The sequence below is a fragment of the Chaetodon trifascialis genome, chromosome 22 (genome assembly GCF_039877785.1).
Source record: "Chaetodon trifascialis isolate fChaTrf1 chromosome 22, fChaTrf1.hap1, whole genome shotgun sequence".
Taxonomy (NCBI): Eukaryota; Metazoa; Chordata; class Actinopteri; order Chaetodontiformes; family Chaetodontidae; genus Chaetodon; species Chaetodon trifascialis.
In genome coordinates, this window is record NC_092077.1 from 3744894 (window position 1) to 3769889 (window position 24996).

The following is a 24996-nucleotide window of genomic DNA, read 5'->3' on the forward strand; positions in this document are numbered from 1 at the left end:
TCTCTGTGCTCGTTTGTACTGGACTGTATTTATTTGGTTATTATTTTCCAGGCACTGGGGCTGTAGGCCTCTCACACATTTACTCTCTTCCCAACTGTGCAGCCCTGTCACAATCTAAAATTGTGATAATCCCTTTATTTTTCCAAACTGCAGTAGAATCCAATTTGATAAAATCATGGCTCAACAAGATAATCTGGGCTTTAGTCTAGATTCGGGCCTTTAACCTAAACTGCACATTACAGAAACAATTGCTCCTTATGTGGAAGCACACACCAATAGTTGTTCATTTAAACTAAATAAGACTCAAGTTGACAGCCATGCTAACAGCTCTGTGAGGCTAATACTAATGTCTGCATGCTAATGTACTCACTGTGGTAATGTTAAGATAACTCCACCGACGTAGCACTGCACTCCTATAACATTGCCAAGCTCCCGAAAGACAGTGGTGGAGTTTTTTTGTTTGTTTGTTTGCTAGTTTCAAGGCTACTACAATGGACAAAGCTAATAGAAATGTCTTTCAGAACCAGCAGACATGTTGGTAGGATTGGGACTGATTTGAACCTTCTGGTCAGGAAACAGCAGTTCACTGAGCCACAAGATTAGCAAAGTTCATTTGCACAAAACAATAGTCTAATTAAACTCAGGCCTCCTCCAAATCAACAGGGACTAAAAAACTGCCACCGAGGTGTTCATTTAATTACTGTATGGCAGTGAGGCCATGGGTAGAGATGACGTTATACTGCACTGCATTATATGCAGAGGTTTCTAATATGTTGTCCCCGTCATGTACAGTGTGTAAATAGGGAGGAACCTCAATGTAATCTCGTTCACCACTTTTATCTGCAACCATAATAATAAACATAATTGAATGTACACATTTCTGACTGTCAAAAAACAGAACATTGCAAACTTTGTAGAATTTCTTGTAGAAATTAGAGCTATTATATTAAATCGTGTTAGGTTGTACAGGTGCACCTAATAAAGTGGCCATTGTGTGCAATTTACCGTTCAATGATGAAGACCATGAAATGCTGTTGAAAGCTCTGAAAAGCTATTGAGTGGACACTGAGTTAGTTTTGTCAATCAAGACAAATGATAGAGCAACGATAGCAGACAATGCCTTTTTGATAAGTGGTGTCCTTAAATAAAAGAAAAAACAGCTTTAAAGACTCCCTCCAGACCTTTTAGAAGACATATATAAAACACAGTACTTTGACAAGTATGTTCTGTTTTTTCCAGAAAAGGGTCTTTCGTCAGTATCTGTAAAACTACTTCTCTGTCTCCCTCATTAAAAACCCTTATTCTATGATCATGCAAATATGTGCCATTTCAAAAGTTTGCTTCACAGGAGATGCTTTACTGAAAAGCCCCTTCTCTCTGTGCTTTGGAGGCTTCACTAGCTTAAGATCAATACTGAGCAGGATCGACTTGCAGACTCTTTGTGGTGCCTCATCTTTAAAACTGGATTTTCATTGAGCACAGAGAAGCATCCCACTTCTAGCAGATGAATGTGGAAACAGTCTTCTGGTGTCAAACTCATATCATTTTGTGCAGTGCAGCTCAAACATTAAATTGAAGGAACAAAACAAACAAACAAACAAACAAACAAACAAACAAACAAACAAACATATTTTTGAATGGATGGGGACTTCGATGAACTGAAAGTAGACTTTTGGGAAAAAGATATTTGAAACCCCTTGTTGCAAATTTGTGATTTCTGATATTGGGATGTACAACATTGACTTGATTCGATATAAAAACTGCTGGAATGAAATAAAAGATGGTGATATAACCTGCCATGGACTCATCGTGAAAATACGCAGGATGAAAGAAAGGATGATGAGCAGAGTTTCAGGGGTTTTGTACGTAACCATTTGAGTATTCATTCCAGAAAGTCTTTATTTCATTTGGATCACTTGGCTGTCCGTAGATTAATGCACAAATGAGCAGTTTGTGTCATCACGTGCTGCTTTTCTCCGTCAGCTCAGCCAGTGACCAGTCGGAGTCAGCGCACGCGGCTGCAGCGGGAGCAATAGCAGTTCAAGCCCTCAGGGGGGCGGCAACACCCCCAACGTGCCCCTGTGTCGACGAAGAAGAGAAGTACGACCGTAAATTGTCTGTTTACTTTGTTTTACGTCCACCGACGGTCGGTTGCCGGTAAAACGGGGCAGGGCCACCGTTGTCCGTCGAGCTAGCCAGAGTTTGACAGAGGGAAAAGAATTGTGCTTTCAGAATGAACGCGCCCGCACTGCTCAAAACACATTTGTACACATTTGTATTTCAGCTAATGGGTTTTTTGTTTTGAATGTACTGACCGGAAGTTGTGTTCGTTACTCTCGGAGGTTTTGACCCCGCTCGGGCCACAGTGAGTGCGGATCCATAACGCTTGACTGAATATAAAACAGAAACGTAAGCTAGCGGTGCACGTATGGGATACTAACAACACAGAAGGAACCGTGGAATTGAACGGATATGGATCCCAACCGGATAATCCAGGCTCTGAAGGGGACTATCGACCCTAATCTGAGGATAGCTGCGGAGAATGAGCTCAATCAGGTGGGTGAGCTAAAGTAGTTTTTTGTTTGTTTTTTTTCCGGGTGGGAGGCATCGTGGACCGTTTTGGCCCAGAAATAACACCGGTGTTTGTGGAAGAGGGGAGGCCGTGTTTTGGGGGTCTTGCTCGGCATCGGCCTGCTGATTGTTCAGCCCCGGTTTGGGAGTTTATATCAGGCCTGTGATCAGCACTTTGACTGAACTGTCACCCCCGCTGACTCAGGCGGCTGCGTCGAAGAACAATAGGAGTCAGATGTGACAGCCATCAGGAGCTGTGGGAGCCAAACTTTGTCATGTCAACACTGGAGTTCAGAGAAACACATGCAGAGCTCTGCTGCTGCAGTGACTTTATGTAACCGGTCAACATAACAAATCATCCGTATAAGCTACGTAAAAGATCAGGGCCCCTAAAATAATTGATTAATAAAAATGTGAATGTTATTTGGTTCAGGTAGGATCATTCAGAAATCCGTTGATCTTTACAGAATCATAGGACCCTAACATCATAAGGCAGTTTGGCTCCTATGTCCACCTCATCAATTTAAATATGTTTCCAGATTTATTTCAATCCACTCCTCTTTCCATAAAGTTAAGCCAGTAGTTGGACAGTATTTGGATGAGTTTTATTTATTCAATTACATATAATTCTTTGTTTTTCTTGTCCTGAAAATAATCAAAGTCAATGGCAACAAATTACTTTAGTCTATCTCTGTATTATAAAATGTTAACTGCACTTGAGATTCCCAAATCCCCAGAAAGAGACTCTCTTCTGGACCCGTAGGATCAGTAGGCGTGTGAGCTGCAGGCACTGTGATCTGTGCCGGTGATTGTTACCTGCTCTAAGTAGTCAGTATTCAGTCAGATGGTTAGTATGTTCATAGGTGTGCCCGTTTGAATTTCATCCTGGTTTTCATCATATTTGGCAACCAGATGAACGCAGCTCTGTGTACATGACATGAGAACATGTGCAGGTATCAGATCGTCTGAAGTTTGTGTCAGCCTGGACTGTGCTGCCTCTGTCACTGCTGGGTTCAGCTTCTCCATCTAACCACGGCTCCTATGATCCTCTCCACCACCGCTGTGTCTTTGACTTTCACTTCAGCGTGTAGATTATTTATCATATGTTTGTTTCACTGTCTGAACTGCTGCTCAGCTGTGCATGCACATGGCAGTGATCAGTACACCTGGATCAGGTCTGAACATGCCACTCTATCCTGGTTTCTGCTAAAGTCCTCCACTTAGCTATTCAGGCTCCCCAAAACATTTGTCAAGCTTGAGCATAACCTGAACATGAGTGTACATGAAGGATGCAGGAGAGAAGTGTCTGGCTTCAGTCCTAAATGCACAAATCATACTTTTGATTGACTGATTGAAGAACAAACAATAGGTCTTAAGCTAATTTCTTTTATCTTCAGTATCAGCATTATGTTTCACTCTTATTTTGTCATTTTTGTGTTGAGCTTCCACCTTAACACCTTCCACCATATGTCTTTGTGAGATATAAACCCTCTCAGAAACAGATTTATTCAAGTTTTATGATGAGTTCGGTGTTCGAATTTGATTAAAAGAGTAAAAGAGTGCAAAGTCGTCCAGTGCCTGTTTAAGTTTTATGCAGGTTGAGATTATACTCACAGTACTCTCTGCTGAGTGGCTGGCTGACATGCACTCATATGTACTTGTGTATTTTTATGATAAATGTGAAAAATGTCACAACTCATCCAATTATTAATTGAAGGAATAGTAGGACTGCTCCGTAAATCTTTGTCTAATATTTTCTCCAGTTTCCTCAGCTTTGTCTGCTATTTACAGTTTTCAGTGTCCCAAAATTTAACTACAAGACAAAGACACTGAATTGCTCTTACATCACTTATTTTGTAGGATTTTGCCTTGTTGGTAACATCCACTTTCTCTCAGTGGCTTGAAGATTTGATTTTTCAAACTGTGTTTGTAGTGTAATCTATTTGAACGTTTTTTTTTTATTGTAAATGGAAACCCTTCAGAGCCTTGCAGACCTTACATCACCTAAAGTGTACTAAATGTCTTTTATGCTAAACATCATCTGTGAAAGGTCACTGATATTATTAATCTGTGTTTTATTTTTTTCCTTTCACGTTTGTTCAAGTGTATTTGGTTCAGTCTCTCTCTCATCTCTTTTCTGGACTGATTATTCTGGTCTGAGGACAGCAGGTGCTTTCATTTGACAGACGAATAAAAACGACCTCTTGATAAATTATAGGTAGAGTAACTGATGTTTTAATCATGCAGGCCCACGACGCTTCATTCTGTTGTGCACACACACAGTTTAATGTCTTCATTTTAAACAGGCCCATCTGTCTGCTCTGTGTGTTTCAGTCTTACAAGATCATCAACTTCGCCCCGACCCTGCTTCAGATCATCGTGTCAGAGCAGGTGGAGTTTCCTGTTCGCCAGGCAGGTAAGACTCCACAACAGTCCTGGTTGATTTCTTTTAAGTTCTGATACATTTTCCATCTTGATTCAGTTTCAAGATAATACTGACACAGTTTCATAAAGAAATCTCATTGGTCCTGTTCATCAGGAAGGTTGTTCATCAACTAATTTTTTTGCACCTGACATTGCCAGTGAAGTCTGTCTTAAATAGATGAGCTGTGTTTCATGATATGTGTGCATAAGCCTGGCGTTACTCAGGCATCAGGAGGGTCTCTCTGACTCATGGGATTGCTCATCTGGATGGATACAGTGCAGAGTTGTGTCCGTATGTTCATGCTTGCCTGATTCCCTGACTGTGTGTGTGTGTGTGTGTGTGTGTGTGTGTGTGTGTGTGTGTGTGTGTGTGTGTGTGTGTGTGTGTGTGTGTGTGTGTGTAGCGGCCATCTACTTGAAGAACATGGTGAGTCAGTATTGGCAGGACAGAGAGCCGTCTCTGGGTGAGGTCGTCTTTCCCTTCAATATTCATGAGAACGACCGGCAGCAGATCAGAGACCACATCGTGGAGGGCATCATCCGCTGTCCAGAGTCAATACGGTACGAAGACTGAACACACACACACACACACACATGCACACGCACACTCACTCATTGAGGACAAATCTGTTTCCATCAATAATCACTGCACCTCATATTTACTGTGATCATAATACATCACCCTGTTTATTTCTTTAGAAAAACATCATTAAAATCTGGAGAGTATTTTAAAATCTAATTTCATCGCTTAGATTTTCAATTGGATGCAAAGTTTTTCAACCATATGTTTTTGCTCTATCTGCAGCGCCCAGCTGACCATGTGTCTGCGAGCCATCATCAAGCACGACTTCCCCGGCCGCTGGACCGCCATAGTGGACAAGATCGGCATGTACCTGCAGTCTCAGAACAGCGGCAGCTGGTACGGCAGCCTGCTGGCTCTCTACCAGCTGGTCAAAACATACGAGTGAGTAACCTGTTCATGTTCCTCTGTTCCACCCCACCACTCTGAACATCCCTCCTGGGGAGCTATTAGCCCTCACATCAGGTCTGCAGATGACCTCAGTCATTGTAAGGCTATGGTGTGAGGTCATCTTAGCCTTAAAATACTTCTGGGGTGGCTAAAAGATAGTGTTTCCTTGTCAACAAGTTGTTGTTTTTAGGTCCCTGCTTGTGTTGAGATTAAACAAATGAGATCTAATCTATTAACTGGTACACTTTAAAGGTGTTAGTAGGTGTACTTTTGAATCCTTTCAAAGAGGATCCTGGGATGAAGCACTGAGTCTAATTCCTTCCAGTAGCTCTGAATATATCATGCATAAGATATGTCTTTGTGCGTGTGTGTGCGTGTGTGTACTGCAGGTACAGGAAGGCAGATGAGAGGGAGCCGTTGCTGGCTGCAATGCAGATCTTCCTGCCGAGGATTCAGCAGCTCATCAGCCAGCTGCTGGTCGACTCCACCATCTTCTCTGTCCTCATCCAGAAGCAGATCCTCAAGATCTTCCACGCTCTTGTACAGGTGTGTGTGTGTGTGTGTGTGTGTGTGTGTGTGTGTGTGTGTGTGTCAGCACACGATTAAAGCCATGAACAGTGACCACAGGATTCAGAAATGCTGGAGCAGAACTGGAGGCAGAAACCTGTGGTGATAGGACAGGGGGTCGTCCACTGAACCCCACATTGCTCTTGACTGCTCTTGACGGCTGTCAACACCCTGGGTGTGCAGGGAATCATTGTGGGGCACTTTGGATAGAAAGCACTGTGTCCTTCCTGGTGAGCAGGTCGGTGCCTTGCACGGAAGCCTCCACCATCAGTCCATTTATCATTTATGTGTCACTTCCTCGTCATTCCTTCTCCACAAAGAAAATGAAATCAGTGTAACAAACCAGGAAACACTGCGAATGAGCCAATTTTAGGATGTTGAGGAGATTCTTAAATGTCTGGACAGATCGGGCGATAAAACGAATTTTCCCATGGTGCTTTGGGGAAAAGAAGCACAACTGTACAACTTTATTTGTCAGACTGAGGCATTTAAGCTTGTCCAGGACTTTAAATAGCTCCTGTGTGATGATGATGATGATGATGATGATGATGATGATGATGATGATGATGATGATGATGATGATGATGACAGTATCAATCCTCATTGCTGTCCGGCAGTACTCGCTGCCTCTCCAGCTGATCAACAACACAGTGATGACTCAGTGGATGGAAATCCTCCGAGCCATAATGGACCGAGACGTCCCAGCTGTAAGACACAAACACACACGCACGCACGCACACACACACACAGACACACACACACACACACACACACACACACACACACACACACACACACACACACACACACACACACACACACACACACACACACACACACACACACACACACACACACACACACACACACACACACACACACATACACATATATCAATATGTATAATTGTCTGGGACAACATTGAACTAAAAACCAAACCAGCGTGGTTCTTGAGATCAGCCCTCACACAAGACATTTTCCTATTATGTCAATATTATTAGATACCAAATGATTGTTTGCAGCTTATCTTATTAAAGCAAACTTTTCTGGTTTTAACATAAGTTGGTTTGTTCTTAAAACAAGAAACGTCTGTATGGTGTAAAAAGGAGAAAAACACCCACCGCTGGTGTCAGTGATTGTCACTGACCAGGCTACGACTTGGCACCAGTGCAGTCATATTTTTTGGTTGTGGTGGCAGCAATCAGTTGTTATTCCTGTAATGGATTTCTGTAATGTGTGCACGTGTGCATGTGCGTGCGTGTTAGGAGACGCTGGAGGTGGACGAGGACGACCGTCCTGAGCTGGCGTGGTGGAAGTGTAAGAAGTGGGCTTTGCGTATCATCACCAGACTGTTTGAACGGTGAGTCCACAGTTGCTCTCACGTCACCAGGAAACAGATTAGCAGAGGGAGGTTAGCAGCCAATCACGTGCTTCTGCTCTGACTTACAGGTATGGAAGCCCGGGCAATGTGACAAAGGAGTACTATGAGTTTGCAAACTTTTTCTTGAAGACATATGCAGTGGGCTTACAGCAGGTAAGCATGTGTCACTGAGACTTGATGCTGGTGTAGATCAGGGTTGGCAACCTTTTTTATGATGAGTATCAGTTTACAGATGAAGATGAAGATGAAGATGACCGGTTTGCCAGCGGCGTTTGTTAATGTGCATAGATTTTATTTTCACCGTGTGCACTGACACTTAGTTCCACTTGCTGCTCACTGACAGTGTGTCTGGCCTGCATCTTGGTCCTTTCAGCTGCATGTGTCTCTGAATGGCCTGCTGTCAGCTGACTGTGAGATGTAGGATATCATTAATGTCCACACTTATATGCACTGCTACACAGAAAATCGCTGTATTTGTCAGCGCAGTGGTTTGCTGAATGTCGACATTTTCCACCATTTCAGTAACGCTCCTCTGAGCAGCTCTTTAATCCTGGATATGAAGGTGTCTTTCCTCTGCAGTCCATCAAGCAAAACCTCTGCACTGTTGAGGAAAGCCTCGTTCATGTGTTCTCCTTCTGTGCGTGCAGATTAGTGCTGTGTGGTCTCCTGTTCACCAGGCAGTTAATGGGCACCACTCAGCATGAACTGTGCTGCTTTTTCAAAGTGCAGGTTTGGCTTATCGTCACGTCATTGTTTCTTTATCATCACTGTTGTCCCTTTGGGTGCTGTGTTGTCCGTCCAGGTCCTACTGAAGGTGGTGGACCAGCACCGGCAGAAGCAGTACGTTACACCTCGCGTCCTGCAGCAGTGCATCAACTACCTCAACCAGGGCCTGTCACACTCACTGACTTGGAAGCAGATGAAGCCACACATGCAGGTAGGGAAAGCATGGTGGAAGCTGATGCGGAGTGAGTCTGTTAATGGGTATGCTTACATTCGCACACTGTGTGTATCCTTGAGGCCTAACAAACTGTTGATGATGATTATCATTATTTTCATTATCTACTAATCTGTTTTTGGTTTGTTTTGATTGTTCGCTCAATAAAATGTTAGAAAATAGTAAAAAAAAAATAAATCACAAATTCCCAGAGGCCAATGAGATGGCTTCAAGTACCTGATTATCACATTCAACTCTTACAGGCCATATGCCAGGAGGTCGTCTTCCCCCTCATGTGTTACAAAGATGAGGATGAGAAGCTCTGGCAGGAAGACCCCTACGAGTACATCCGCATGAAGTTCAGTGAGTACCTTCACATCCCAGGGTGAAGTTATACCTTTAAAAGTCTTACCTGACTTGATCCCTCAAACCTACATTTGACAGTTGAAGTCAGTCAGCTTGCTGAGCCAACAGATCTCATCCTGCTCTCAGTAGTTAACGGATGATTGTCTGACTTACCTGCTAACAGCAACATTTGATAGTAATGTAGAGATTATTAGAGTACAGGAGAAACTCACAGAAAGTGAGTTTTTCAACATATTGTTTGCTCCCGTCCTCTGTGGACTGACTGTGTGTTTGTCTCTGTTGCAGACCTGTATGATGACCACGCCCTGCCAGCCACCGCCGCCCAGAGCCTCCTGTGTAAAGCTGCCCGCAAGAGGAAGGAGGTGAGGAGGAGCTTTTTAGCACAGGCCAGAGGCCAGAGGAACTGAGTGCAGCACTGAGAACTTGTTGAGTTCGTTATCTTTTGAAGACATTCAGCTGCAGCTCTCAGCCGCAGAGACTCGAGTACCAACAGTACAATCAGTGTGAATTTCTGCTTCAGCCCTTTCTACATGTCACCTTTGTACCTTCCCCTTGGCAGGTTCTTCCTCAGATGATGGAGTTCTGCCACCAGATCCTGATGGACCCCTCTGCTGACCCCCGCAGGAAGGATGGGGCCCTGCACTGCATTGGAGCCCTGGCTGAGCTCTTACTGAAGGTACACACCTTCACAGATACACTCCTGCGTGTGTTTCCTGGAGAACAACCTTTTAAAATGTAAAGTTATGTTATTCCTCTTGCTGCCTCTCACGTGTTTTAATCATCTCTGTGCTGTATGGATGTATGCCTCACCCCCACAGAAGCGGATGTACAGGGAGCAGATGGAGCTGATGCTGCAAAACTATGTCTTCCCTCTGCTCAACTCTCCTATGGGTTACCTGCGAGCCAGGGTGAGTAACCTCCTGTCTCTGTGTCACTGGGCTAATTCTTTCCTTTGTTCAGTTTTATAGTATGTCACAGAGAAGCCGAGAGAGTGCTCTGGACCTTAAACCCAGGTGGTGTCCACAGTACATCGCAGGGACTGATTATGATTTCTCTGCGGGTGTTGTGGTTTAGCCCAGTGTGACTGTGGGTACTCTAGTTATTTTCTCATCAGGAAAATAGCTGTTGTTTCACTACTATCAGACATGCTGAGCAGTGAATCTAAATATTTTACACCCCTTCCTTTTTAAAGCACCGTAGCAGAAAAATCTGCCCTGAGCTCTGAATTGCGCTCAGTGAGCAGAAGGTGGACATATTTGAGTGAACTTAATCTGATAATTAGTTACCATATTTCTTTTTGTGACTGTAAGCAATTAATTACATTTATTTTGAAAGATGCTGGTAGTTGAGTGGTAAGAGAGGGCAATCTGACCTAAAATTCATATCACTATATTCTTTACACAAAGCAACCTGGAAAAACTGTTTCCCACATCCAACCTACTACTCTGGTTGTTCTTATTATTACCTCAATATTGAATACGCCAACTTTGCCTCAGCACGTGGGTCTCCAATAGATGCTACCAGCCACATTAACTGTGTGCGCATTTGAAAAGTTTAACACCAGTTTTCAGTGCATGTGATCACATTTACATTTGCTTGAGAAAATGTTTCCTTTTAAAAATTACTTTGTATATTGTTGGAAACTTTTAACTTTTTTAAATCTTGTTTTTGCATGAAGACATTTAGAGGTGGTTATAAAGAAGTGATAAAGGAATTAAAGTTTAACCATAGTGAAGTTAGACAGAGGAATAATTGACCCTTAGAGGGGAACAGAAAGCACAGAGAAAGAAAGATTGCAAGAAGGAGAAATAGCTGTGATGCAGGTCATTTCCATATTCAGGTAAATAGCACTTTTCACTTGAATTATTGCTGTAGTTTTTCCAGCAGATGGCGCCACACTGCTGCTGCAGAAATTCTTTTAAGTTGTCACAGAGCAGCGGACACATGGTCCTGAAGCCTACCCTACGTGAGTGTGGCTCAGCGCTGCTTTTGAGTGGCAGAAACGGGGCACTTGAGTATCACTATGAGCCCATAGTGCTTGGTTTGACACCTACCTGCTCAACACAAAACAGGCCGCATCACTCTTCATCCTCATCCTCTCCTTCAGTTTTTGTCAGCGGGAGAAAGCAAGAAAAAAAATACAGGCAAAGAGCAGGGTGTCTGCAGATGAATACACCACTAGTGGGTCATAAGTCATGATTTAGAGGCTTTATGTTGTTGCTGACGTTGTTTTTTGCCTTTAATTTCATCGTGTTGTTGTAAAATAAATGTTGATTTAAGGACTGTTTGTTACTGCTTTAACTGGCTCTCCTCCCTACAGTCCTGCTGGGTGGTTCATTCAGTCAATGTGAGTCAGTGTTTCAATCTCTTCACCACTACAGATGTATTGTAATTGAAACGGACACACCCGGTGGGGCATCATTGGCAGCAGCGGCGGACACTTGCAGTGGTGATGTCAGAGATCTGAAAACACTGGATGGACTGAGATGAACCGTGTCTGGGTATTGATCTGTTCTGTCTGCTTTTGCTGGCTTTTGGCAGTCATGCTGGGTGCTCCACTGCTTCAGCCCGCTGCGTTTCCACGACGAGCTGGTACTGAGGAACGCCGTCGAGTTGGTCAAACAGGACCTGATCGACGACAAAGAGATGCCCGTCAAAGTGGAAGCCGCCATCGCTCTGCAGACGCTGGTCAGCAACCAGGAGCAAGGTCTGTGGAGGAGTGTGGATGCTACTTTACAGTGTTACAAATACTTCAATCAGCTAATACTGCTGTAAGACTCAGTCTCATGTCTGTGTATTAAGTACAGAGCTGGAGTCAGGATGTTGTTAGCCAACCTTAGCTTAGCAAGAGCTTGAAACCAGGGGAAACTGCAATATACAGTAAGGCAGCATCACTACAGCTGTCTGATCAGGCAGGTTTAAACAAGCCTGTATGTGTAATTCAATACCATCATATCGATATGTGTGATGGTATAAAATTACATATACCGTCATAAAAAACTTCTGTGTTTGTCTGTGTAGCCAAGCTGTACATCAGGCCATACATCCGGCCAATCATGCAGGAGCTGCTGCATGTGGTGAAAGAGACGGAGAACGACGACCTGACCAATGTCATTCAGAAGATGATCTGCGAGTACAACCAGGAGGTGGCTGCCATCGCTGTGGACATGACTCAGAACCTGGTACCTCGATGTCTGTCTCGAACTGCAAAAGAAATCATGTAATCCTCAAGTGTGTGTGTGTGTAACATGTGTGTGTGTGTTTTGGCAGGCAGAGATCTTCACCAGGGTTCTTCAGAGTGAGGAGTACGAGGAGAACGAGGACAAGACTGTCATGGCGCTGGGCATCCTCAGCACCATTGACACCATCCTCACTGTCATGGAGGACCACAAGGAGGTCTCGCACACACACACACACACACACACACACACACACACACACACACACACATGCTTACAGCGCTGTCTCTTAAAATGCTTGAACATACTGTCGTGGTGTTGGGATATTTAATACTCTATATTTTTCCATTCTCCCCATCAGATCACTCAGCAGCTGGAGGGAATCTGTTTGCAGGTGATCGGTCTGGTCTTGCAGAAGCCCATCATAGGTATGGCAGGTGTGTGTGCGCGGGCGGTCCATTGTTTTCACATGAGCACCTTCACTTACACAAACATACGTACGTACTCTTATTCAGATGCTTGCTCTTTAGATTTTTTCCCCTCTCACTTCATGGACTTCTCGGTTGTTCATGAAGAGTTTGCTTCTTTCATTCATGTGCTCCCTGACCTGCCGCTGCGTCCCCTCTGGCTGCTTCGCACTGGGTAAAGAGATACATTTATTTTTGTTCCCCTGTCCTCCACATGGCCCACGCCTGCTACATAGGGCAAAGCAATGGTCATGTCATGGGACCAAGGCATTGGTACGCGACTTTTCAATAGCGTTCTTGCCAGTGAGGCTACTTGTACAATAAAGCATGTACTGTAAGAAGGACATTAGTGGCTGTATAGACAACACAACTGTCCTTGAAGTTCTAAAGCAATTAATAGATTTCTCCACACCTGCTGCATTTCTCTGTTCTTCTTTGTTTAACCTCTAGTCATATAAAGAAGCATTTTCTAATGAGTAAGTCCCCACTTTGTCTCGTGCACACACACAAGGATCCACGTTCGCATGCGTGACGTAGTCCACACTCCTGAAGAAGGAAACTGCAAACAATGCTGGATGTTAAATACTTCAAAAATCAGCTTTTTATGAGGGAGGAAATGCATTAGAGAACAGAACAAGCACAGCAAAGGTCAGAGAGAAGCACGAACACTGCTGTGGACGAGGGTCACCAAACGTTTTTTTAGTTTTAACAAAGCAGAGTACTTTAGATATTTGTTCAGATGTAATAATTACTGCAATCCTTTCAAATACAAAAACACTGATTATGAAAGAGATCTTGTTTTTCCAAACTATTTTTGTGAAACAACATCATCAAATTCACAGTCAGTGTTGGTCGACTGGCAGTGAACATGCTAGCAGATGTGCTCGCTGTCTGTCAGCCAGTTCCTCAACAGACTCCCCATAGCCAAGAGGGGCCATGAGTGCGCTTACTCGCATCTTTTTTCCTCTCTTATTTTATCTTTATTTAAAACACAAAGCTTTGGAAGAGTTCCACTTGATCTGATTAACTCAAGCCTCATATAAGCTTTTTGGGATTTGGAATTTTGCCCAGAAGAAGGACTGTAGATAGCCCCCAGCCCCCCATCAATTACACTGATGATGGTTACATGCACCAAATAATCCAGTTTTTGCCCTTAATCCAAAGAAAGTTCATATTCCTGTTGAGCTGTTGGCCAATGAAAAGAAATATTCCACTAAATTATCCATTTGCATGCAGCTGTGCATACTGCGAGTAACAACACAGTGATGATACAAAAGTATTTGCAGGACTGTATTTAAAAGAGTGCTGCTACGACCAGGTTCAACTGTGTGTGTATGCCATGATCTGTTAGTGTGTGTGTGTGTGTGTGTGTGTGTGTGTGTGTGTGTGTGTGTGTGTGGTCATGAATCTGTCTGTTTCCACTGTCACATTGTGGGGACTCACCATACTTGTGGGAGCAAAATGCAGGTCCCCATAATATAAACCATTACATTTTAGGCTAGTAGTAGTTATGGTTAGGTGAAGTCTACAGGAAATGAATGTAAGTCTATGTAATGTCCCCGGAAGTGATGAAAAGCTAACGTGAGTGTGTGTGTGTGTGTGTGTGTATGCATGCATGCATGTGCGTGTATGTGTGTGTGAGCAGCGAGCACTGCAGATCCTGTTAATTGGAGCAGCGTGCTTTGCGGAGGATTGGAGCCTTCCCACTCTGTTAATGAATGGATTAACTGATCGCCTCCTGCTGCCAGAATGGAAGGCTGTGCGCAGGCAGGGGCGAATAACGCAGCAGGAAAGGGTCACCATGAACAAAATGGTAGATGGAGAGGTCAAGCTCATTTTTTCTGCAGCACATCTACGCCACACTTAAACACTGGCAGGCCTGCACAGCTGTGCTCTTTACCCCTTACTATATTGCATGAAACCCCAGGGGTGGGATGGGGGGGGCTGAACACGCCAGTGCAGTCCTCCATAATCACACTGATGTTCCTCAGAGTTATTACAGCTTCTTTAAAACCGCTGTGTGTATCTACTGTTTGAGCTGTTGTGACAGTGGAGTCTGGACACTATGTTTTCATCCTGTGGGTGGCAGCAAACATTGATCCTCTCCCGGTTCCTCTCTTTAAAGTCAGAATAGAAAAATACAACCAAGGATGATCACGAAGTACAGCTACCTTTGACCTTTGTCCATATATAGTCATGATTTTCCTCTCCATCCCATCATAAAAGGCCTACATCTCAATTTTAAAAGGTAATTCTGCTTTACTGAAACTCGAATATAGAATATAGTATTTTTAGTTTTGGTCCTTTTCAACTTAATTGATAACATTGTACGCAGTGACTTTGCCACAACAACGGGTCCATTCCCACCTGCTTATTAATGTGATCTGTGTCTGGATGCATTGTTTCAGTAATGACATTGATCCACACCATATTTCAATATGCAGATTTGCTAGGTGATCAGTTTTTGAAGTATACCTCTAAGTGGTTATTTTTACAAGCTTACTTTGAAGAGGGAATCATCTTGAAGTCTACACCTGATGGACGTGATTTTCTCACTTGTTGTGTTAGGTGCTGCAGTTTATGTCCAAGCCCGTGGTTAACTTTGCGCGAGCTCCATGAAAAGTGTGATCAGTGTGGAACGATCACGTACAGGTGAGAGGAATTAGCAGGCCTGCAGTCATTATTTTTGGACACAGCTGATTTCATTTTAATATCAGCCCCAGTTGTGTCTTTGTGCACGTACAAACTTACACTGCAGAGGGGACACAGACAGCTGTCTGTTCAGCTTTGTTTGTCAACCCACTGTTAGTCCAGTCAGGTCTGTGTGATGCCTGCTTCAGTCTCCTCTACCATCGCTGTGATCTCATCTTCCAAAAAGTTTGCTTTTCTCTTTCGGTCCTGATGAAACCCTCAGTCAACCTAAGTTTTTTATCCTCAGCATCTCTCATGAATCAAAGGAAATCACAGCGTCAGAGATGTTGTTTCACATTTGCCGATCGTTTTGTCAGTGTCCATGTTGATACCCAGCCAACACGCGGCTCCGCTGCCTCTCCCGTCATGTCGTTGAGGTTCTTTTAGCGTATTGAAATCAGCCACTTGTGATCAACTCCCAACCCATCTGTTGAGGTGTTAGTGTAGAGCTCTGATCCCTTCGAGGGGTCGGAGAACACTGGCTCAGTGGTTATTCTCTTTCAGGTCTGTCCGTTCATTTTCTCACATTCTGATGTTTCAGTGGGTGTTTCAGTCACATGTTTCATGAGTGTCATGTTCATTTTCACTAAGTCTGCTTGTGTTGTGCTTTGTTGCATTTTGTGTGCCATTTGAAAATCAGGTGGATGGAAACCGTCCTACTAGCGGAATCCATTTGTCTTTTTTCCACTGCACTCCACTTCAGACAGTCTGGCCAATGTCTGCGCTGTCATCTTCATCACAGGATGAAAAATCATCACTGTCATCTCTTTCTTCTCCACCCAGCATCCTTTCTTCTTCTCTTACACTTGAACGTGCTTTCCCGTAAGCAGGACATTGTCTCGGTTTGTGCTTTTCACCGCATCTCTTGCAGGTCAACATCTCATTGTCCCAGTATTTAAACTTGCCCTGACGTTGTACTGTCACTGACGCGGCGTCTGCCGCCTCGCTGCCTTGGCTCGCTGCTCTGTGCAGGCTCATCAGAAGTCAGTACATGTTGGCATGCTGGCTCACTGGCCCAGCATGTTTTTACAGCGCTCTCCAAAGTGAGTTCTACTTCCTCTCACTCAGTTCTCCCGGAGCTTCTTGTCTTTTGTTCCAAACACTGTGCGATCCCAAATTATAGAGCATCTGCAATCATTGAAATAACAAGTCTGTGCTTTTAGCTGGAGGTCAGCAAGAAAGCTATCAAATGGCTCTTCCTGGTGCCGCATGCGCAAGCGAAAGATGTACCTTTTATATGTGCTGTTTTTCCTCCAGCAGGCAGTGATCACTGACTTTCTTCAAGACTTCATCAAACTTGTTTTTGTCATCTGGTTGAACAAACACAAAAGTGTTGAAGACTTGTTCTGCCTCGGTGCCCGACAGCCACTACTTACAGCAGAAATTGCTGTTTAAAAGTCTTCCATCCACATTGCTAGCTAGTTTCAATGCACCTGGCAACTTTAATGATTCCATCTTGTGCTGTTTCTTTCTCTTGACAAAGTAGCAGATCTGGTACCATGTAATGTCTCTTATTTCAAATGAAAACATAAAGTTTGGAACTTCATGCTAGCTTGCTAGCTACTTTATTGTACACACAATCGTACACTGTGTCAATCCTTAACACTTAATCCTCAGTGTTCTATTTCACGATGTTATCCTGCTGCCTATCATTCCACTTACCTCGCTCTAGTTCTACAGGATGTGTTATGAACGCGTATGCATGCATGAGATTCATGAACGGTCCTTTCTCTGCAGAGTTCTACGAGGAGATCCTGTCGCTGGCGTTCGGCCTCACCTGTCAGACCATCTCCCCCCAGATGTGGCAGCTCCTCGGCGTCCTGTACGAGGTCTTCCAGCACGACTGCTTTGACTACTTCACAGGTATGTCTCACATGAGGGCACGTGCACTCGCTCATTAACACGTTGGAGATGCTCTCTGGAAAAGTAAAGTTGTGATACAAAGCTGCTGTTAAATCATGGCTGATCTGGCTGATTTTAATGAATTTGTTTGGTTGGGAAATTCTAAAAGGAAATGTATAGTTTTCCATTCAAGATTATTATAAATATTAAATATTTAACATTGACAGAAGCTGCGCCTTTCTAACGTTATGCTTCCAGTCATTTCTTCAAAGGCTTTAGTAGTTGCTCTGTTTTGTTGTCCATCAGCTGGTGAAGACACTTTTCTTCACTTTATCAGAGTTTCTGTTCCAGCTGCTGCTGGAAACATTAACACATCAGTCGATCAGAGCACGATGAACTGAAAGATACTAAAATGCTCAGCAGAATTCCAGAGAGCAGGGTTAGTTTGTCAGTGTGAGTGGCGCCTTTCACACTTCTCATGTCACACATTTTTTTATTTTTTTTTTGGGGGGGGGGGGGGCTTTTCTAGCCTTTATGATAGAGAGACAGCTGAAGGTATGATAGGAAAGGGAGCAGAGAAAAGGTGTCCCACCTGTGGCCACTGCAGAGGACTGACAGCCTCAATACATCACACTTTTTGAGCTGATACATTAGGTGTGTTTCCTTCTGCCTGTTATTTGGCACATTTTCAATATGCACATAAAAATAGTGAACTAGCTCTGACATAGTGATGTGACGGCAGGAGCCACTACCTGTAATCCTACATGCACTATCTTGTAAACAAAGCCACAGTACTGTACTGTTTTTGAGACAGGCAGAGGAGCATAAAATGTACCAATGATGATGGTAGGACGTACTCTCTGCCTTGAGGACAGTTCAGCTACTGCAGTTAGCCCTGGAATACAGTGAAATAAAGCCTGGCTTCTGAAGCAAGAAGAGGTGTTTGAATGAGGAGCAGAGCTGCATCTGCCACATGTGACGGCAGAGGATGCAGCCGTTACAACTGTCAGCCCCTCAGGAGTAATAGAATAAGTGCATCTGTTAATATACGGGCAGATGTATCCCATAATGAGAAACTCAAAGGAATTCTTTTCTAAGAGAACTAAATACTGACCAAAAAGTACTTTAACATCTTAAGCAATGTACCTGTAGAATAATGTTGACGCACCAGCCCTGAAAAATGGTGGTAATGTTAATAATGATCTGTCTTTGTTTCACAGATATGATGCCTCTCTTGCACAACTACGTTACCGTGGATACAGACATGCTCCTCTCCAACCCTAAGCACTTAGAGGTCATCTACAGCATGTGCAAAAAGGTCAGGCTATAAATATCTTCATCTGTTGCTCACAGTTCCAGAAAATGTGACGAGTGTTTTCCCAGAGTTGCTGCTGAGTCTTGACTGATCAGCTGTTTTCACCTTTGCCCTCATGTAGGTGCTGACCATCGATGCAGGTGAGGACGCCGAGTGTCACGCTGCCAAGCTGTTGGAGGTCATCATCCTGCAGTGCAGAGGCAGAGGCATTGACCAGGTCAGAAACCACCTCACACAGTACAGACCTTCATACTTTCGTCATTCCAATCTGGCTTTGTGACATGTCACATGAGGTTGGAGGTCTGCGACTGTTGAGTTTTCACTGCGGTTTGACCCACCAGAAGGTGAACTGTAGGAGTAACAGCCTGATTTCTCTGTGATTCCTACCTGCAGTGCATCCCTCTGTTTGTGGAAGCAGTTCTGGAGCGTTTGATGCGCGGGGTGAAGTCCAGCGAGCTGAGGACCATGTGCCTGCAGGTGGCCATCGCTGCTCTGTACTACAACCCAGCCCTGCTCATCCACACTCTGGACAACATGCACTTCCAACACAGCCCACAGCCCATCACTGCCCACTTCATCAACCAGTGGATGAACGACACCGAGTTCTTCCTGGGGTGAGGGGAGGCCTCTGTTGTTTTTCACTAGTTAGGGTAGGCTGATTTCTGAGTTTGTGGGTCAGGGGCTGAGGGAGACCAAAGCTCCATAGAGCTGCAGAGAACGACACTGTGCAGTGGAGCTTTGAGTCACAGCACATCATTTTTGGTGGTAGAGTTTGTTGCCTCATAACAAGAAGGCCGTGCATTTGAACCTGACCTGATGTTTAGAGCCTTTCTGTGTGGAGTTTGTGTTGTAAACAGCAATAAACAGGATATGATTGGTTTAATTTCAGCGCAGACAATTTGAATAATGTTTTGAAATTCGTTCCATGTGCATGCAGTTTATTCATTAAATTCTAATAATTGCAGTGAAGTTGTTGACAAGTTAGCGAGTTCAATAACAGTGCTGGAATAGTCACCAGTCTTCTTTTCCTCAGTCTCGCTCATCTTACTCCTGCTGCGTGGACATGTGTGCTTAGTCTATTTATTTAGCTGTTTTCATTTACAGTCAAAGGTTAGAATAAATCAGTATGTAATTACTTAATTACTTACTTACTGTGGCTGCTACTTAATTTTAAAAAATGTGCTTATTTATTGAAAGACAATCCCTGCCACTGAAGTCGAAGGTAGAAGTTTTTCATCCAGCTATAACAGTGACTGAAGGAAATCTTTACGGCTGTATCATTACTGATGATGAAATTCATGAATTCATGCCTGAAGCTGGCCAGTTCTGGCTGGTTCCCAGGGCATCACAAAGAATAGGCTGACATTATTCATTGAAGGCAGAACACTGTGCAGGCAGTGGAAGCAGCACAGGACTTTCATTTTTATTTACTCATTGATCTTTTCATTAAACTTCCGTGGGGCTCCAATCAGTGTCAGTATGTCAGTGTGAATAGACAATAGAATCGCACCCCTCCCAACAGCTACAAGTACCATGCATTAAGCTGCTAAGGCTAGAGCTACAGGTGTGGAAGGTCACTATTACTGTGCATTGCATCTGCTGCAGTCACCATCCTGAGCCCGGGACATCGTGGCTCCTGCTCAGCACTTAACACACACACATGAGATTCTCTGCTCCACTCCCCAGGCTCCACGACCGTAAGATGTGTATCATTGGCCTGAGCGTGCTGATGGAGCTCCCCAGCCGGCCAGCGGTGCTGGAGGGAGTCGCAGCCCAGATCGTCCCCTCCATCCTGCTCCTGTTCCTGGGCCTCAAACACCTTTACGCCTCCCGCCTGGTCAACAAACCGGACCTGCTGGCCCGTGCAGGGGTGCCGGATGAAGACCAGAATGGTGAGAAAAGATCAGGAAAAGAACACCACGAGGACATATTGTAGTACAAAAGAGGAGGAACTAATGTAGACTGAGGACGGAAAGAATGCAGAGAGGAGAAAAGAAATTGGCTTATTGATGATAATGAAATGTGACTCTCCATTTTTGCCAACATTCGATCTTCCACTGCTTGAATCTTGATTCAGCCCTGAGCTCAAATTAGCTGCACCACATTTACTTTCTCACCCCCACTGGCTCCGCTCCTCAGCCAAGCATAAAGGAATTAGATTCCTAAACCTTGTCTACTGCTTGTGGGGCAGACTGATAAATTAACTTAGCGCTACGGTGATGGCTAAGGGTTTCTCCTGCGGCCTGGTATTTAAAATGCATTGATTTCAGCACATTAAATGCTTCAGAATGGTGTATTCTTAATAGAGAGGCTTACATTTTCTTCCAGTGAAGGTTGAACGTGTTTGGGTTTGAAATGTGCTTTCAGTCATGAGGGAAGGATATAAAAGGACAGTGTTATGGAGCGAATATCAAGTAACCGAACAACATTATCTGAGCTTTAGTGCAGTCACTGCTGTCAGATATTTGTTCTAAATCATATAAATTCACTTTGAGAGTACTTATAGAAACAGAGCTCATACATACGAACAGTTACTGTACATCATTATCTCAATATACCAAGCTGTGTTTTTTTTAAATCAGTAGACAAAAACACCAATGACAAATGATTATGTATTATAGCATAGTGATTATATTATAGTTTATCTGGTAAGCTTTTTATATATGGCCATTTTGAATGTAAATGGCCATTTTTTCAAGTGTCCCTGCAGTAAACTTTAGGCATACGCTCATATGCCAATTTTTCATGCCTCTAAACTAATGCAGTCCAATAAAACAAGCTTGCAGTTAACTGTACCTTCATGAAGGCTCCAAGTTTGAAGTGTTGTTTCAACTTTATGCTCATTTTGTGGGCTGAAGATTGTACTGCTCGGTTTTTTCTTTTATTCCAAGAGATGTTTCTAATATTTTGTCCACCCCATTTATGTCAGTGATCAGGGTGTTGTGGGTTAGTGGCCACGAGATGTTGGAACCAAAAAAACCCTGTAACTGCAAAAGTTTCTCTTGTAAAAGAGGACATTTATAAGTCGATTTGGTGTGTCACTTGAAAGTAGGTTTTAGGAGATGATTTCTTGATTGATAGGGCTGTCAGCCTATGAGAGTCAGCTGTGATGTTTACCATTTGGTCGTTCCACCTCTGCAAGCTTAGCTATCTTGATCCAGGTACTGCCTAGGCACAAGCAGCACTTCAAGCTAAAAACAACCCTGTGGGTTCTGGTCATAGCTGATATAAAAGATCTAAGACCTTTTCCATGCACACAAAAGGCTTAGTTCTCCCAAATTCTGTTCTTTAAATCTGTGTTAGTGAGAACTTCTCTGTCAGGATGACAGATGTGGTATATGAAGATGCTAAATCAACAGCCTGGTTAGTGCACAGGTGGGTCTCGGGCTGGTCACCCACTCTCTTGAAAGAGAGAATTGGCGTGATGCCCTGCGATCGACTGGCGACCGGTCCAGGGTGTACCCCGCCTCTTGCCCGCTGACAGCTGGGATAGGCTCCAGCACCCCCCGCAACCCCGAAAGGGATACGCGGTATAGAAAATGGATGGATGGAATTGTGTGATGGTTCTGATGGCTGCATTGCTTTCTGAATGTGCAGAGGAGATTCCTAGTGATGAAGATGAAGTGAGTGAGAACCGGAACACCATGCAGCAGCAGCAGTCCAGCATGCCGCCGGGCCAGGGCGGCGAGGATGATGATGAAGACGAAGATGACTACTGGGATGACGACGGCTTCGAGGGAACGCCCCTGGAGGAGTACAGCACACCTCTGGACTACGACAATGGAGAGGACGAGTATCGCTTCTTCACCTCCGCCCTCCTCCGTAAGTCATCACTCGTCTGTCGTTTGTGCTCACGTCTCTGCAGCATGGCGGCAAAAATGCTGATCTACTAATCTTTTCATCTGTAGCTGCAGCTGTATGAAAACGCACTAGACCCTTTTCTTTGGCCTGACATGTCTCTCTCCCTCTGTGTGTGTGTGTGTGTGTGTGTGTGTGTGTGTTTGTGTGTGTGTGTGTGTGTGTGTGTGTGTGTGTGTGTGTGTGTGTGTGTGTGTGTATGTGTATGTGTGTGTGTGTGTTAGGGATCCAGAACACTGATGCAGCTTGGTACCAGTGTTTGACAGCCCCGCTCAGCGATGACCAGAAGAAGCAGCTGCAGGAGATCTATAGTATCTCACAGCAGAGGAGGAGCACTGCCACCAAGGGCCAATGGTGAGAGGCAGCACACACCGCTGTGTAGTAGATCCTTCAGAATAAAAGCATAATCTCCACAAACCTTAACTGACTAAGAAACCTAAATTCACAAAAACTCTGAAGTCAAGTCTTTATCTGTACATTCAACCCTTGATTTAGATTAGGAAAATCCACCTTAAAAACAACTGAACAGTTAAAAAAACATACTATTAAAAGAATCTGTCAACATTCTGGGAGACATACTCTTTAGGTTTATCAGTCTGATGTCTGTGTGCATGGAGCTACATTCTGGACAATAAGCAGAGGGGAAACAGCTCACCTGGTTGTGTCAAAGGTGAAACATTCCCCCACCAACACCTCTGAAGCTCATGATGAGCACGCTGAATCCTCATTTTCTCTGTACACAAACAGAAATGTAAGAACAGCGTTTGTGGTTTATGAGGGAGCTATGTGCTGGAAACAGGTGCAGTGACTGAGTGCAGCTTCCCAGAGTCCTGTTTGCAGTGTTGAGGAGAACTGATGCTTCTAACTTAATTTCCCAGTAGTGTTCAGTGGCGTCGGTGTTCTGAAAATCACAGAATGTTTACATCAGAGATCCAGTTCATCCGCTGAGCGGTGGGGTAGTCTGTCCAAATGCTTCATCACTAGATTTTCTTCTCTCTTGAAGAAAAAGCTCAGAAATCATCTGTGTTTGATGTTGTGCCTTGAATGCTGCACTGTCATGCACAAAGTGAAGCTGGCGTGCAACCACACCCTACAAACACAGAGTCAGTGTAGTAGATGAAAAACCCAGCTCCACCCTGCCTACATTACATCCGTGCCTCACTATTTCTAGGGTTAGAAGCATTAGAGGGTGCATTTTTCAGCTAACCAAGCTAACTGTCTCCCTTTGTCTCCAGTCTTTATGCTAAGCTAGGCTAACCAAGTCCTGACTCAAGCTCTAGATGCAGACATGAGCTCACTCTTAACAAATGACAGTATTTCAAACCAATTCCAAACAGTTTGGATTGAGGCTTTTATTTTGAAGTCTTGCAATCTTGGTAGATCCATTTGTTGATCCACTTTTTTCCCATTTGAAATTTTAAAAATCTTTTCCCGAGCTCCGTAGCAGACATCTACAACAACAGACTGAGCACAGAAGCCGTTAAAAAGCTGCTGGATTGTTCAGTCTTGAGTTGATCTGAAGGTTGTTTGCTTTCAGAACACCAAGGAGACGGGAGTGAATGCAGAATCAGAGGAGGACGACGAAGGAGAGAGGAGCTGGTCTGACCTGACCTGAAGTGGATTTCAGTCTAACCTGAATTATCTCAGTCCAGATCAGACCATATCAGACTTGATGGATCCCACCAAAAGCAGGTCCTGGGGTGCCAGCATGAGTGGATGGAGCAGCAGGGGCCGGGTTGGTGTGATATCAGTTTGGACCTGGTGCACTGTAAAGAGCCCCTACTGGAATATTCCTATCACCAGGACAGGACCGTTGGCCTGTGTGCGTGCGTGCATGTGTGTGTGTGCGCGTGTGTGCGTGTGTGAGTGTGTGTGGACTCCAGAGAAAGGTCTGCATTATAAATATAAATGTCCTTGACCAGCAAACTTAGTTTAAGTTCTTGTACAGTGCAGTCCTTTGGTCTGTGACTAAGTAACTGTGTGTGTGTGTGTGTGTGTGTGTGTGTGTGTGTGTGTGTGTGTGTGTGTGTGTGTGTGTGTGTGTGTGTGTGTCTGTGTGTGTCTGTGTGTGTCTGTGTGTGTGTCTGAGAAACTGTAAAACACATCAGAGTGTGTGTGTGATTGTACGTACTGTAAGCACTTGTCTCTGTCTCTCTATAGTTGAACACTTTTTATCATCTCATGAAGCAAAGGGCCTGCAAAGAGCGCGATGAGCCCCATTCCTGTCAGGGTGCCTTGAATACAGACCGCGGAGGACTTGAAGGTCCAGGTCAAAGACTTGTGGCCTCTGGCTGTGATGTCACATATGAAATGTAACGTGACAGAGGGATCTGGGGAGTTTTTTTGTCTTTCTGTTTGTCTCTGGATTTTGTTTTGTAACAGTTTTCAGAACTAATTTAAGAAAATCATAAAAGTTCATGTAACATTT

The 24996-nt window shown here is 44.1% G+C and overlaps 1 protein-coding gene across 4 annotated transcripts; it reads left to right on the forward strand.

Moving 5' to 3' along the window:
- The first annotated feature begins 2145 nt into the window (after positions 1 to 2145).
- ipo8 (importin 8) lies at positions 2146 to 24996 on the forward strand. Of its 4 annotated transcripts, none has more exons than XM_070992223.1 (25): positions 2146 to 2556; positions 4906 to 4987; positions 5400 to 5556; positions 5801 to 5959; positions 6355 to 6511; positions 7150 to 7239; positions 7798 to 7892; positions 7982 to 8066; positions 8716 to 8850; positions 9114 to 9213; positions 9502 to 9578; positions 9776 to 9892; positions 10035 to 10124; positions 11758 to 11923; positions 12238 to 12398; positions 12487 to 12612; positions 12757 to 12832; positions 17291 to 17416; positions 18616 to 18713; positions 18832 to 18927; positions 19104 to 19324; positions 20397 to 20602; positions 22308 to 22532; positions 22793 to 22922; positions 24106 to 24996. In XM_070992223.1, coding segments are annotated over exons 1-25 (3060 nt in total). In that variant the 5' UTR covers positions 2146 to 2472; the 3' UTR covers positions 24107 to 24996. The 4 variants fall into 4 exon arrangements, with proteins under 4 accessions (XP_070848324.1, XP_070848326.1, XP_070848323.1 ...); XM_070992225.1 differs by having other exon boundaries at positions 2179 to 2556; positions 12757 to 12823; XM_070992222.1 differs by lacking the exon at positions 24106 to 24996 and having other exon boundaries at positions 2340 to 2556; positions 22793 to 22927.